The 15,002-nt window shown below is 42.5% G+C and overlaps 1 protein-coding gene across 1 annotated transcript; it reads right to left on the bottom strand.

The window, feature by feature from the left end:
• Positions 1 to 11,454: 11,454 nt before the first annotated feature.
• LOC135492632 (uncharacterized) lies at positions 11,455 to 14,940 on the bottom strand. Its single transcript, XM_064779191.1, has one exon. It carries the CDS (start codon positions 14,938 to 14,940, stop codon positions 11,455 to 11,457), a length of 3,486 nt encoding a protein of 1,161 aa, XP_064635261.1.
• Positions 14,941 to 15,002: the final 62 nt, after the last annotated feature.

The following is a 15,002-nucleotide window of genomic DNA, read 5'->3' as shown; positions in this document are numbered from 1 at the left end:
AGCTTATTGGCTAAAACCTTGTCCCCTGGCCATGCTGGCTTAAATTGCCTTGGTTAATGACTGAAAGAATACTATACTAGTATAAGACTCTGGCTGTGCCATGCTTGCACGAGTCGGAGAGTTGCAAACTACCTGTTTTTGGTGATGATCTTATTCACAACCATGTCTTCAGGAAAATTAGGTGAATTAGAATACGCAAGACAACCTCATGACCTGGTCGCTGTTTGGTGGCTGTCCGTTTCATGTCACACATCCTGGTTGTAATAACAATCAGTTAACAAGTCCATCACCTGCCCATCTGGTTATTGCTTTCTAAGCTGAATACTAGTAATACGTGGCTATAGCCAATGATAGAGTGGCTCGGATGATTGTCTTGGATTCTCCATTATTGAAAGGTTTCTTAACTCGGGATCCCAGAAAAGTGAACTGCCTTTCAACAAGTATAGTGCTAGATTAATAAAATTCACTGAAAATCTACACAGAGTGACCTTCTATTTTATCACGTTATCCCTGGTTACGTTAAGTCACCTAAAGGCCTTTATCGCTTTCAGCTAATCACATTAAAATTTTCACGTTAAGACTTAACGACACTGTTAAAGTTCACGTGGTTTTGAGCAACCCAGCCCAGTTCTGCAAAATATCTAAGTGATCGGTCGAATACTAGTAGCGAGTACTTTCAAGTTCAAACCAGCATTATCAAACGGCAATTTCAGAGCAGCGCAAAGTGACTTCCATCATGTTCTTGCCAGCCTGCTACCAGCTACCAGCTGTAGCATCTGTCAATCAAGAGTCTGATCGTAAACGAATTTCCAGGCGATGGTAGAGCATGTCGTTGTAACTATAGACTTATCCCTAAAATACGAACTACAGAGTTAGAAGCATGGAAAAATTGGAAATGGAGGAACCAAACCTCATATTTGGAGGAGAACAAAGACCGTGTAGAGGTCATACATGTACAGGAGGAAAACCAATCAATCAATCAATTGCAGAACATGACAGTACTTTGGCTGTGCAAGAACCACGTATCCGTTTTCTCTAGATGATCATGGAGGTATTATCTTTATAATACCTCCATGAGATGATCAACTGCCCTCCGATCCAGGGCTAAGGAGTCTTATCAATATCTACCCCACAAGGAGGATAACTTGGGACCCACAAAGCATATTACTTTGCGAGATTGCAAGGATGTCTTTGTGAAGATTGGCAGAAGAACCGGAGCTAAAGCCATTCAACAAACTTGACATCCTGACAGCTGTTTTTAATTACAGACTTGCACTAACCTTTAGCACGTCGTTAAGGGGAACTAAAACGAAATTTGTCCTGACTATTGTCGACCTCTTCCCATGCAGTTGTGGGGATTAGGACAGCCCATACAACGAAGCTGTTTCATAACGCGTGCCAATACTTGGCACTGGCAGTTGGCATGAACATGATAGCCCAGCTCTATTATTGCATTTTGAAACAAGGCATATTGTTTTGAATTTTACAAAACGCCTCCTCGCATAATTTGGGTTTGACATCATGAATAGCTATTTTGCAGGCGTGTTATTAAATCACCTTCTTTGCTGTAAGGTTATGCTTTGTGTACATTTTCAATGAATTAGACCTACCGGTACTACTTTTCAAAAAGCTTTTCACTTTTTTGAGACACCTGATATATATCAACAATTTTTTATCGAGGTTAAAGGCCATATATCAAGGTTTGAAAACATGCTTGATACTCATGAAATATGTTGAGGGTTAAAAAAACAAGATCCCAGACATTAAAAAAATTCTAATAATAAAGTCATTATTTAGTTATTTCAATTTTCAATTTTAAACTATTTGAATTTCCCACCACACACAACTTTAGATTAGTTCCACATGTGGCCGCTAGGGATTTTTAGCTCACCTCTTAGCAGAGGTGAGCTTATCCCATACCGTGGCGTCCGTCGTCCGTCGTCGTCGTCGTCGTCGTCGTCGTCGTCGTCGTCGTCGTCGTCGTCGTCGTCGTCCGTCGTCGTCCGTCGTCCGTTAGCAGGGCACGTTTCGTAACTGTTAGAGCTATTGAGTTGAAACTTGGTACACATGTACCCTTATGTAATGACACCTGGGAGACCAAGTTTCGGTCCGATTCGTTTCATGGTTTGGCCACCAGGGGGCCAAACGTTAAAAGTGAAAATATGCAATATCTCCCTTAATAGTAGTCGGGAAATTTTGAAAAAAATATGGTAGGTTCTTCTAGCAAAGGTGCATCATATATCCTCCGGGTTTTTGATTTGACCTCCTTTTCAAGGTCACAGAGGTCAAATGGTGTAAATTGGCCGTTAGGATGTAACGATGGCACGTTTCTAAACTGCAATGACTATTGATACCAAATTTGGTACACATTTACCCCTTAGTCAGGTGATCTCAGGGACCGAAGTTTGGTCCAATATGATTCACCACTTGACCACCAGGGGGCAAAATCCAAAAACCTTAAAAATGTGATTATTCCTTAACTTCTTGCCCGATTGCCACCAATTTGATATCATGGGTACATCTAACCACCATACAGTATATGTCACACAGGTTTTTAATTTGACCTTCTTGTCAAGGTCACAGAGGTCAAATGGCGTAAATTCGCCGTCAGGCCGTAACTATGGCACGTTTCTTAACTGCAATGACTATTGATCACAAATTAAGTACACATAGACCCCTTGGTCAGGTGATCTCAGGTACCGAAGTTTGGTGCGATCTGATTTGCCGTTTGGCCTCCAGGGAGGGGGCCAAATCCTAAATTCTTCAAAATGCCATTATTCCTAGTAATGACTTGCCCGATTGGCACCAATTTTATATCATAGGTACATCTAATTCTAACAACCATTCAATGTGTCACCCGGGTTTTCTTTGATTTGACCTACTTTTCAAGGTCACAGAGGTCGAATGTACTGTAAATTGGCCATTTTGGGGAAATTGTAATTGCTTGGACCTACATCAAACCTAACACTACATGACACAAGACCATGCTCTTTATCCATCTTTCCTCCACATGAGGTGAGCACAATGGCCCTGGCCATTTCATTTGATGACGTAGATCAGGTCAGTCAGAACAAAGCAAGATGGCTTCCGCATACAGTTCAGAGAGTGAGAGCAGTGAATTTGAGGATGTTTTGGTCGATACAGAAGGATATTTAAACGTTGAGCCGTACATGTTAGAGCCATTAATATCACTAGATCATAATGAGAGTGATCATTCGGATGAAAGTGATTAGAATTTGTGGTTAATCAATTTGCATGGCAGACTTGCCGATATAGCAAAGAAGACATTGATAGACGGTTGCAGATGCATAACATGTATGATTTTTGAACAGACTAATGTTGCACAATACTGTTTCGCCTCGTCAGTGTTGTATCGCCAGTTATGTCATGACGCTGACCTACTATTGAAAAGTGACGGTATTATGCACAATCATCTTGACGTGACGATATAATGCCGTGCAACGTTAGATAGGCCTAGATGTCAGATGACAATAATCTGTCATTGACAGTGGCTGTCACTGACACTGACCTGTGTCGCTGTCACCTTGCTATGGCTGGAACACAAGAAGACACTATGCGGTATCACAGGCCCCAATAGGGCCTACACATTATGTATAACAACCGACCTCAGCAGCCTCGGGCATTAAATGCAATTGACATGGTTGGAACAGCTGTTTTTAACAAGTGGCATTTAATATTCAGTTGGATGCAGATATCCGGCTTCATGTGATAATCCATATCGATAAAGTGATCACTGCAAAGTTTGGCCGAAGGCCCAGGCTTCCAACACTCCAAACGTTTGCACTTCCGAATCCACAGCTTCCTCCTCTCTCGTTCAACTGGCTTTGGAAATTCATGAAAATGGGTCCCATCCGTCATTCGATTGTTCTTTGTGCTAGCCTTGACACAATTCGGAGCCACACAATACACCATAGTGAATGAAACACATTACTTCCAGGTGTGCATAATTAATTAAGGCCCTCCTGCTTTTATGATTGCATGACAGGTACAGGTAACCTGATCTACATCACAACTTTTGCTGAACCCGCCGCCTGGCTCTTACAAGCCAGTTGCTAGCCTGATTAGGTAATCAAGTTGTCAAACACATAATTGGCTATATCTTCAAAATGGATGGAGCTAATTGCATTTGGTTTTCTGTATTGTATAAAGTGTTAGGTACACTTTTGAAATCGTCTTACAGCAGAAAATGGCAAAAAACCTTGATATATGGCCTTTAAATCCAGGACCTCCGCAATCTACAACTAAACTAATTTTTTGAAGAAAAGGTTGGCCTATCGGCGCAAGGAGAACTTTAATGATCGGACCGATAAATGATTGGTCCCTGGTCTTGTAGTTTCAAGGATTGCTGCTTATCAAAACCAATGGCCTTGTGTGGACCCCAATATCGAAAATCTTAAGCAGCGGTCAGTCTGGGGGTCTAGCCTTTTAAAGGTATAACTGAGTGGCACCAACATGTTGGTTTAGAAGGTCTAAGTATGCATTAAGACAACAATTAATTTTAAAAAATCGATTTCAAGCAATGTGGTTCGTTTTCTTTCAACTTTTATTCCCAAACCACGCCCATCCAATAAAAACGAAAATCTTCGGGAATCTTCGGCGATGACGACAACAAAGGAAGACCGAGCGCTCTCAGGAATATCATGGCGGACGGTGCAGTGCATTTGCATGTGAATAGTTTCTTGAGATATCATGCGAAATATCAATTGATATGGTGAATAGATGTGTTTTGTTCGGCTGTAGTGACACGGCCGATGCATCGAGTGCTCTTTCGAAGCATTCATTCCCGAAAACAACAGCAATTCGACGTCAGTGGGTGAAGTTTGTACAAACAACGAGAGTGGACTTCGTGGATCCGAAACCGACCAACACTTCGGCCGTAGTGTGTTCAAAACACTTCACTGACGATTGTTTTGAAGTACCATGATTATTGTTTGCCCAGAACGAAAGTGGTTTTCAGAAGAAGTAAGCATGGAGCAACTAGTCTTAATCGCTATGCTAGGCCTAGTGCTAAGAAAGTGCTCTTGATCTTCTGGACCAAGCTAGCGGGACTGATTAGTTCTCCGAAGTTCAATTATCCTATCCCTTATCTTACTCGCCTTTAGAAGACATCTAGGCCTGGTCTTTTTTACAATCAATAGTAGGCCTACAAAATAGTCAAAAAAGAAAGCCTCTCCACACATGTATCGATAGCCTAAAGCAAAGCCAAAGAGCTATGGATCACCGGTCCCGCGGTGTAACATTCTGCGGTTGTTCCCCATGTGTCACTGTCAGTGTTTCCAAGCAATAGGCAGTTGTAGAAAACATGGTTTTATAAACCCAAATTTCACAAAGAAACCTCAAAAACTAATGAAATGTCACAAACTTTATGTTCTAAGGACGCTTTGTGTTTGCAGTGCTAATGACTGACTGATGATTGGGTTGTGAACATTAATAAATGAGCAATTATAGTAGTGACATGTCTCATTTTACAAGAAAAGAGGATTTGTGAACACTCGCTTTGCATAATCTACAAATGGAGGGCTAGGAAAGTAAAGAGGACATTCCTCTTTCACGGGACATTCCCCTTTCATGGAGTCCTTACAAAACTTCTCAAAGCTATTTTACAATAAAGCGCGACCAATGGACATTGTAATATAGTCAACATGACAACACATAGTTGACATTCGACCCTCTTTTAAAAAATCGACGACATTTGATTTAGGATTGGATTCATGAGGATGAACCTTCTTAGTAAAATCCACTATTCCAGAACATTTGAAATTCCACTTAAAGTAGATACACTATAAATTTTACCTGTAATTTTAATTTTACAGTTCCGAAATATTGTGCACTATATACTGTAGAACGGAAAAAGTTCGCGTGTAGAATTTTTTCGCGAATGTCGCGAGTAGGACAGGCTCGCGAAAATATTCTGCCGCGAAAATCTCTTGCTTTTAGCCTGAAATCCATGTCATTGTTGCCATGTTTCCACAGAGGCACTGCATACAGCTTGGCCCAACGTACGTGTATACTCCGAGCAATTAGCATTTATCATATTTACACCTAAACTTAAACAACTTTTGCTTTGCCCATACATGTATATGTTATGTATAGGGGACATTTTACACTTCAGTCCACTTAGAGTCAAAATAGACAGTCTAAATTTTCTTGGAAAATAATTCTTCACACGCGAAAATATTCTGCCGCGAATATGTCCATCGTGAGGCATTCGCGAAAATTTTATGCCGCGAATATTTTCTGTTCTGCAGTAACAACTGCGCACGGCAACTTAACACGTTTGAGTGATCAGCCTGGATGCGCAAGACACTGAAACTTGCTCGAGGCGGGGGTGCGCTAACTGATCGACAAAGCCGCAGCAATTCATCAAACGATGAACCAGACAAGATCGACAAAAATGACTGTTTTTCTTCTCACTCTAAACCGTCATTCTTCAGTCAATTTCAAAATTTAAAAGACCTATTTGTGATAGAGATATTTGCTGGCGAACTGTCTCGTTCCCAAAAGCGACGCTGCACAATATTTCATATTTTATTTCTTTAGTGGGTAGGAAATATTTCCGGAATACACAAACTGAACGGCTAATCCCAAGGGTCATCAGGCCAATCTTGATAAATTGGACCCACCAAAAGGCCTAAAACGGCGGGTCCTGGCGGAAAATCATCAAGGGCAGAGAAACGTAATGGTCCCAAAATAACATTTTTAGTTATCGTGGCCTCCGGTCACTTCGTCACTTGGTCTTCACACTCGAATGGCGTAGTGACTGCATCCATTGATGGGTTGAAACTAAAGGTTTAAACTAGAGAACCAGCTTCTCCAACTACGGTCAACAGGCATCACTCACCCTTGCTGTATCATTGGCATGGTTTGATAGGCAAATTCCGTATTCTGCTGGGAAAATGCAATTTGCCTGTTGAACTACATTTTAAGAGTCGTTTTAGAAGAATGTAGATTTAAATTATATGCAACGTCTATACACATTTCCAGAAATGGGGCGCTGAGTGTCCGAAATAGCGATGTCATAAGGGGAAACTAGACCTTATGGTGGAGGGACAAAGGAGATGGTCATGGTTGACTAACACACTTGAATGCCTTTAATGACGGAGAAGGGGGAAAAGTTAGTTCCAATGCAAGCCACCAATTTCGGGAAGCATGTATAGTGAAAAGCGTTTTGGTCATCCCGATTAGCAGATATAATAGCAAAGTACCTCTATGGGACGAAATAGTTTAATACAGTTCCTTATCCTTACCAGAAGACATTCGTCTTATGTCACATTTTATTCATTGGACACTAAAATGGGGATGAATCAGAGATAAAGTGATCAGCATGGGTGTTATTGAGAGACAGGTGGTTTTTGAACATGTTGTCGATAACTTGGCTTTTAATCATGTCGATTTAAAAATAAAGGGCCAAACATTCAGCCAAATCAGGTGTGTTGCCGTATGTCTTATAACGAAAGGATGTCTCACTGTTAATTATTGGCACGTCGGAGACAGTTGACAATTGAGTAAGCGGAGGGGGAGGTGTATGGAAAAGGATGAGCTTGGTGACCATCAGGGATCACGAATGCTTCAAAAGAAGGTAATAGGCCATCAAAACAACTTCATTTGTTATCTGTTGAACATGTTGAATTGTCAACAAGGGTGTTTGGAGCTTGATTCAACTAATTTACCATCCCAATAATTTCCATTTTCTCTCGAACGCATCAACTGGATTTCTGGCACCGTCAACGGAAGTTTTCTCCTGCTACCTTTTCTTGAACTCGGCCCGTTAGATTCGTTGTATGTCATTTTACCGCCCCTCCCCCAACCAAAAAGGTAGCTACGCCGCTGCCATAATGAACACCTAACTCGTTGACTCAAGTTTTCATTGTATGGCCGTGTCCTATCGGTGACATCTGTTAGATGTTCTCCGAGTCTGGTAAATAGGACTCTGCAGTTTCCCAGATGTAGTCGTTATCAGCATTCATAGATTGCGCAAATGCATCAGCTTTTCATGTCTCGGGGATAAACCACACCTGACATTTAAATGCGTTGAATCAAGAATTAATGAATATTAAGAATTTGGAACTTCAGAGGGTCGGTGTGGCGAGCAATTGCATTACGGGACTCGCGTATAAATAGCCATAATATCTATTTTATACACTGTGACCATTTTCACGCGAGACTCGTAGAAGGACGTGAGTCCCAAAATGACATTTAGAGTTATCATGATCTCCGGTCACTTCATCACTTGGTCTTCACATTCGAACGGTGAAGTGACTGCATCTATTGATAGGTCGAAACTAAATGTTTAAACTAAAGAACCAGCTTCTACAGTCAGTAGGCAACACTCAACCTTGCTGTATCATTGACATGGTTTGATAGGCTAATTCCGTATTCTGCTGGGAAAATGCAATTTGCCTATCAAAACGATACTTTAAGAGTCGTTTTAGAAGAATGATGATCAGATGCATTTTGTTCACCTCGATTAGCAGGCATCATTGCAAAGCACCTCTAACGGCATATCGCCTTTATGTACTTCTGAAGTCAGCGTCATCTAGTTGAAGCCTTGTGCTTTCCGCCATTTTTTTTCGCGATGAAAACCTATCCGGTTTTTTATCGACGTTTGATATAAGTTAAAATTAGACCATACTTAAAGGAAAAAGTAGCCTAAAACAGTGTCATTACGTGAACTTGCTGCGTTGTGAAACCACTGTATGATATGAACCTCACCCCGAAGCTGCTGATGTTTTACAATATATTTCACGGTGATGCATGATTAGGTAAAGGAAGGATTAGAGTTCAAATACGTCTTCTGTTATTAAATTGATAATCCTATGGATAGTAATGCGTCGCCGCCACAGTACCCCTTTGAGACGAAGACAATTTAATTCAGTTCTTATCTTGACCAGAACTCATTCAAGGCATTCGTCTAATGTTACATTTTATTCCTTGGATACTAAAATGGAGATAAATCAGAGATAAAAAGATCAGCATAGGCCGGGGTGTTAATGAGAGACAGGCGGCTTTTGAACATGTTTTCGATGACTTGGCGTTTTAAAAGTGTCGATTTTAATATGAAGGGCCAAACCTTAAGCAAAATCGGGTGTGTTGCCGTGTGTCTTATAAAATGATGTCTCACTGTTAATTACTAGCATGACGGAGACATTTATTGCCAATTGAGTAAGCGGAGAGGGGAGGGGAAGGGGTGTATGAAAAAGGGTGATCTTGATGACCATCAGAGATCAAGAATGCTTCTAGAGAAGGTAAACAAGACATCAAACCACCTTCATCTGATTTCGTTTGAAATCGTCAGCCAGGTTCTTTTGAGCTTGATTCATATACATGTAGTTTACCATCCCCGTCTTTTCCATTTTCTCTCGGAGACATCAACTGGTCTGATCTTCAGCGCCATCAACGGAAGTTCTACCCTGCTACTTTTTCCTACCTGTCGAAGGCGTCATATGTGTGATGGGGGGGGGGGGGACATATGCACCCTCGTTTTTTCATCTCTAGTTATCCTCTTTGGTCTTTCTAATTGGCACCTTTGTGTCTTTCTAATTGGCAACATTTCGTTGTTTATGACGATCACCTGACTCGGTGGCTCAAGTGTTGATTACCTGTGATATCTATTAGATATTCCCTGAGTCTGGTCAGTAGGTCTCGCGGTTTCCCTGATATAGTCATTATCAGTATTCACAGTGTGCACAATTTGTATAGGAGGCATCAGCTAAACATGTCTTTGGGAAGAAACATACCTGATGCTGTGCTTGAATGTGATAGGGATGTCGAACGATCTATATGTTCGGACACTGTTACAATCTGAGAAATGATCACGAATCATCTGTTTGGTCCTTCGTCTTCGTCTTCATCGCAAGACAGTGCCCTTTGACAGCCTCCCAAAGCCCAGGACGGTTCGGGGGAGAAGAATGGGTGGACCCCCATATGAAGTAAGAACGTCAGTTTTTAATGCTATACCGGAAAAAAGACAAGATGGTGTCATTCAGAAAAAAAACCCATAAAAATGCCCAATACAGTGTTAGATTGACATGTGCACGTATCTCAAAATTGGCCTATTGGCGGAGGGCATAAGGCTGGGAAGAGAACCTTAAGCTACACTGGTTTCAGCAATGAACCGAGAGCCAAATATGTAAAGCTGAATAAATTACGAAGAAAGGAAATTATTTTTTGAAGACTCCTGCATTTGATTGTAATACACTCTATTTAAATGCGTAGAATCAAGAAATTTAGAAACAAATTCTTGGTTTAGGGTGGATTAATTTTTCCTTGACTCAGATACAATTCATAGTAAAGATAATGTTAAGTATAGTTTAGACCCCTTCGTTAGGAGCCTCAAGCCTCAGTACCCTCCTGTACCATAGCTACATGAAAAAACACTACTAAATTACCAGAAGAAACACAAACCCTGAAGCTGTTTTACACAAATACACAAACACACTTTATTCACAATAACAGGAACAAGCTAGGTAAACATAAACATATTATAAGTGTCAACACCACCAGAGCTCATTGAATGCTAGGAGAAGTTCGCTCCGTCTGTAACTGAAGACACATCCGCCAGTAGAAACACAGTCATGTACATGTAGAGATGACGTCACGAAAAAGAACAGGATGAGTGCAAGTCCGGTAACGGAAGTGAGTGACAAAGAGAAGTCACGGTTTACGAAGGCCTTGAATGACAAACAGGAAGTACACATCCAACAGGAAGTACATATATCTAACAGGAAGTACGACAACACGTACACGTACACGTAAACGTAAAGTGCCCCTCCTTGCGGCCGCCACAGAGACTTGTTTTAAACGACTTTACGAAATAGCTGTATCACATGTGCACGAGTCTATGTCGGTCTGTGCCAATACATAGTTTGAAATATCCCTCGAGACACACAGCCCGACACACAGTTAGAAAAGCATTTTTTCCATTTATAGGCTTGGAAAGAATTAATCACAAACGTCGAACCTTGGAGTAAATTGTCCAAGAAGGAGAAACAGGAGCAAACGTTCTTCTGGTCTCCACACCACAGAGCTCTGCACACGAATGGCCGAGTGTAGAAAAACTGATAGAAAATGAACCTATGCACTTACGTAAGAAGGTAAGTGCACAGGCCTAAAATAAACTGTGTTTGTAAACAAGTCTCTTTATGGCGTCCACCACAAGCCAGCACCATACATGTTGTTACAAAATAATTAACTCAGGTCCTATTTGACCAACAACCGAACATCCTCCCCTCTGAAAATCGAATTAACCCAAGTATAAAGATTTTCACTACAAACTAAAAACAAAATCTCTATGTTGCTTGCGCGCGCTACGCTTGTAGCATTTTACTATATGAATCGTTTGAACAAAGTATACTAGTGGTGCAAACATTATCATCGGAAATTGCAATGACTTCATCATGTCCTAATCTATAAGTAATAATCGTACGCGATAATCTACTGATTATCTACTGGTTCAAGTAACCTTAACTTCTGTACTGGTCGCCGTCTCAGACCAGCAGCTGTCCTCACTGTCACGGACCTCACTAAGTTGTCCCTGCCTGGGTGCAACTCTTCCACTTTAGCCAACGTCCAGTCTCCCTTTCGCATCCCTTCTTCTGCCAAAAATACAACGTCCCCAACTTGAAGGTTGTCCCTTACATCGGTCCACTTCCGCATCTGCTGGAGTTGGAGAAGGTACTCTGTTGTCCATCTGTTCCAAAATTGCTTCATAAGAGACTGTTGGTACCGCCAACGCTTGCCAAGTGTGGTCTGTGCTGTAATCTTGTCAACCTCCGGAAGAGACTGGGGGCTTCGTCCTATGGCAAGGTGCCCCGGAGTGAGGGGCAACCAATCCTCTGTATCACTCGACACCATGGTCAATGGACGCGAGTTCACCATTGCCTCTACTTCCGTTAAAACAGTCATCAGCTCAATCTGGGTGAGCTTCGATTTCCCGAGAACCTTCTTCAATGGTCTCTTTACCGATCCAACCATTCTCTCGTAAAACCCACCGTGCCATGGAGCACGTTCAGTGATGAACTTCCAGCGTATGCCCTCTTGTTCTAACTTGTCTCTAACATCATCCTGCTTCTTGAAAATCTTCTGGACTATGTCTGAAGCCTTCTTAAAAGTTTTAGCGTTGTCCGACAGCATCATCCGACATCGTCCTCTTCGGCTCATCATTCTCCGCAAGGCCAACATAAACTGCTCAGTAGTCAGTGTTTCGACAAGCTCAAGGTGTATGGCCCTAGTCACCATACAGGAAAACAGACAAATGTACACTTTGCTTGTTGATTCACCTCCAACTGTGACCCTCACGAAGAGTGGCCCAGCAAAATCGACACCGACATTAGTGAATGCTGGTGCGATTGATATACGCTCCTCTGGCAAAGGTGCCATTCGTTGGTCGATCTTGAGAGGTTCTCGACAGGTTTTGCACGTATTGAGTATCCGCCGCACCTCTTGTTTCCCATGGACAATCCAATATCTGTTTCGTAGACTTGCTAGAGTCTGAGCCGCTCCAGGATGCAAGGTAATCTTGTGGTAATGCATCACAAGCATCTTCACGAACGAATTGTGAGTCGGAAGAACGATTGGGTGCTTCACTTCTTCTGGCAGTGGGGCATAGTTGAGGCGACCACCTACGCGGATAACTCGTGATCGCTTATCCCAATATGGGTTCAATTGGACGATGACACTTGTCTTCTCTACACTCTCTCCAGCTTTAAGCTTCTGTATCTCCTTCTGGAAATGCTTCTCTTGGGCCCATTGTATCCAATGAAGTTCTTCCTTCCTCCTTTCACTCAATCGATCACTCCCCTCATCTCGGACAGTGTCTACATCTTTGTTTGCTTTGTCTCTTCGGTATAGTGTGATCCAACTCCTCAATCTCATCATGACTCTGATGAATTTCTCATAGTCTGAAAATTTCACCACATATTGTTCTACCTCGGAGTCCTTGATTCTTTGACTGGGCAAAACCGCCAACGAGGTACTTGTTGTCTTCTTCTTCTCGTTAGCCTTCTCGGCTTCATTAGAGACCACAATTATTGGGGGCCACTCCGTTTCCTTTTGCCTCAGAAACAGTGGTCCATCCCACCACAGTGCGGAGTCGACCACTGCTCTCGCTGTGACACCTCGTGAGCATAGGTCCGCAGGATTAAGTTTGCCGGGCACGTATCTCCAATTCAGTGGTCTAAAAAGCTGTTGAATCTCTGACACCCGATTAGCACCGAAAACTTGCCATGTATACGCTGGCTTTGAAATCCAGTGCAACACGACCTGAGAGTCAGTCCAACAGGTTGTCTTCTCTATCAGCAGCTTGAGTTCATTTCTGACGTATGTCACCAGTCTAGCATTGATGAGCGCGGCAATGAGTTCCAGCTCGGGAATGCTACGTCTCTTCCCAATAGGAGACAGACGAGTCTTTGAAAAGAGCAGTGTAGAATACTTCCTTCCAGATGGTCTATCTTCAGCCAAGAGATAGATTGCACTGCCGTAGGAAGCTTCGCACGCATCGCCAAAACCATGGAGGGAGTAAATTGGATTCTGGAAATCTTCAGGTTTGAGGCATCGAGGAACTTTGATTTCATCGAGGATCTCAACTTGTTCCTTCCAAGTCCTCCATTCATGATCTAGCTCCTCGGGTAAAGGGTCGTCCCATGTCCCTTGTGTCAGCCATGTTCTCTGGAAAATCTGTTTTGCCTTTATGGTGAACGGAGAAAGCATTCCTAACGGATCGTATACTCTGTGTAACTGCTGTAGAACAGAACGACGAGTCTCCACCGGCCTATCGTCCATTCTCTCAAGGAAGGAAAACATGAGGACATCTTCACGTGGTGAGTATTTCACGCCCAGCGTCTTTGTGCTTTCCTCGGCAAATGTTGCAACCTTGTGAAATGAAGCTAAGTCTCTCTCTTCTAAATGAGATAGCGCCTCTGGCTTGTTCGAAATAAATTTTCGCAATGAAAACCCTCCGTCATACAAAACAGTCTTCAAATCAGTTGTTAAAGTTGCCGCGTCTTCTACTAATTCCTCACCAGTAAGAACATCATCAACGAAGATGTTGTCTTCGATCTCAGCGACAGCTTTTGGATATGATTCCTTCTTTGTCTTCACGTGGTCAAGAATCGTCTGTATACTTGAGAATGGTGATGAAGTGAGACCAAAAGTCACCGTTGTTAAACGATAAACCTCCGGTTCCTTGGACTTGTCCAAACCTCTCCATAAGAACCTCTGAGAATCCTGATCCTCTTTTCTCATTTTTACTTGAAGGAACATCTTCTCGATGTCAGCCACTAATGCCACTCTGTGGCGTCTAAATCGCAACAAAACCCCTGGGAGATCCGGCTGCAATGCTGGCCCTGGCAGCAATGTCTCATTTAACGATACACCTTCATATCCAATCATGGACCCATCAAAAACAACACGCACTTTGGTCGTCGTCTTATCTCTTCGCACGACTGGATGGTGAGGAAGGTACCAAACCTGATGATTGTCAGGCTCTCTATCCTCCAATACCTTTTCGGCTCTTCCAGCTGAGAGCAGGTCTTGAATCTGAGCTTCATACTCGGATGCTAATCTGGGGTCTCTCTTCAGTCTCTTCTCGAGTCCTATTAGACGATTTGTAGCTAAGGCTCTGTTGCTTTTGAGGATCCTATCCTTGTAACTTGGATGACGTGGTAATCCAGTCACATAATGGTCTCCTACTCGTGTTGTCATCATTCGGTGTTGCTCCAAGGCCGAAGTCTCAAGTTCAGTCGAGTTCTTACTCTCATTAGGACGAATGCCCAGGTGTTCAAGGTCCCAATAACGGGTTGCCATCTCAGTTTCATTTTGTTCTTGGAAGCTGACGCGGTGGACACAATAAGTACGGTTGACTTCGGTCTGGGTTGAGTACGGCCCACATAGGATCCAGCCTATGTGAGTCTTCTGTGCCATGGGCGTTCCTGGAGGCCCTCTGATTCTCTTCTCTTTTAAGATGTTGAGAGTGTCTTCAATGC

This window comes from Lineus longissimus, chromosome 8, assembly GCF_910592395.1.
Source record: "Lineus longissimus chromosome 8, tnLinLong1.2, whole genome shotgun sequence".
Taxonomy (NCBI): Eukaryota; Metazoa; Nemertea; class Pilidiophora; order Heteronemertea; family Lineidae; genus Lineus; species Lineus longissimus.
Note: the sequence above shows the minus strand (reverse complement) of the source record. Positions and strands in the feature narration are given on the sequence as shown.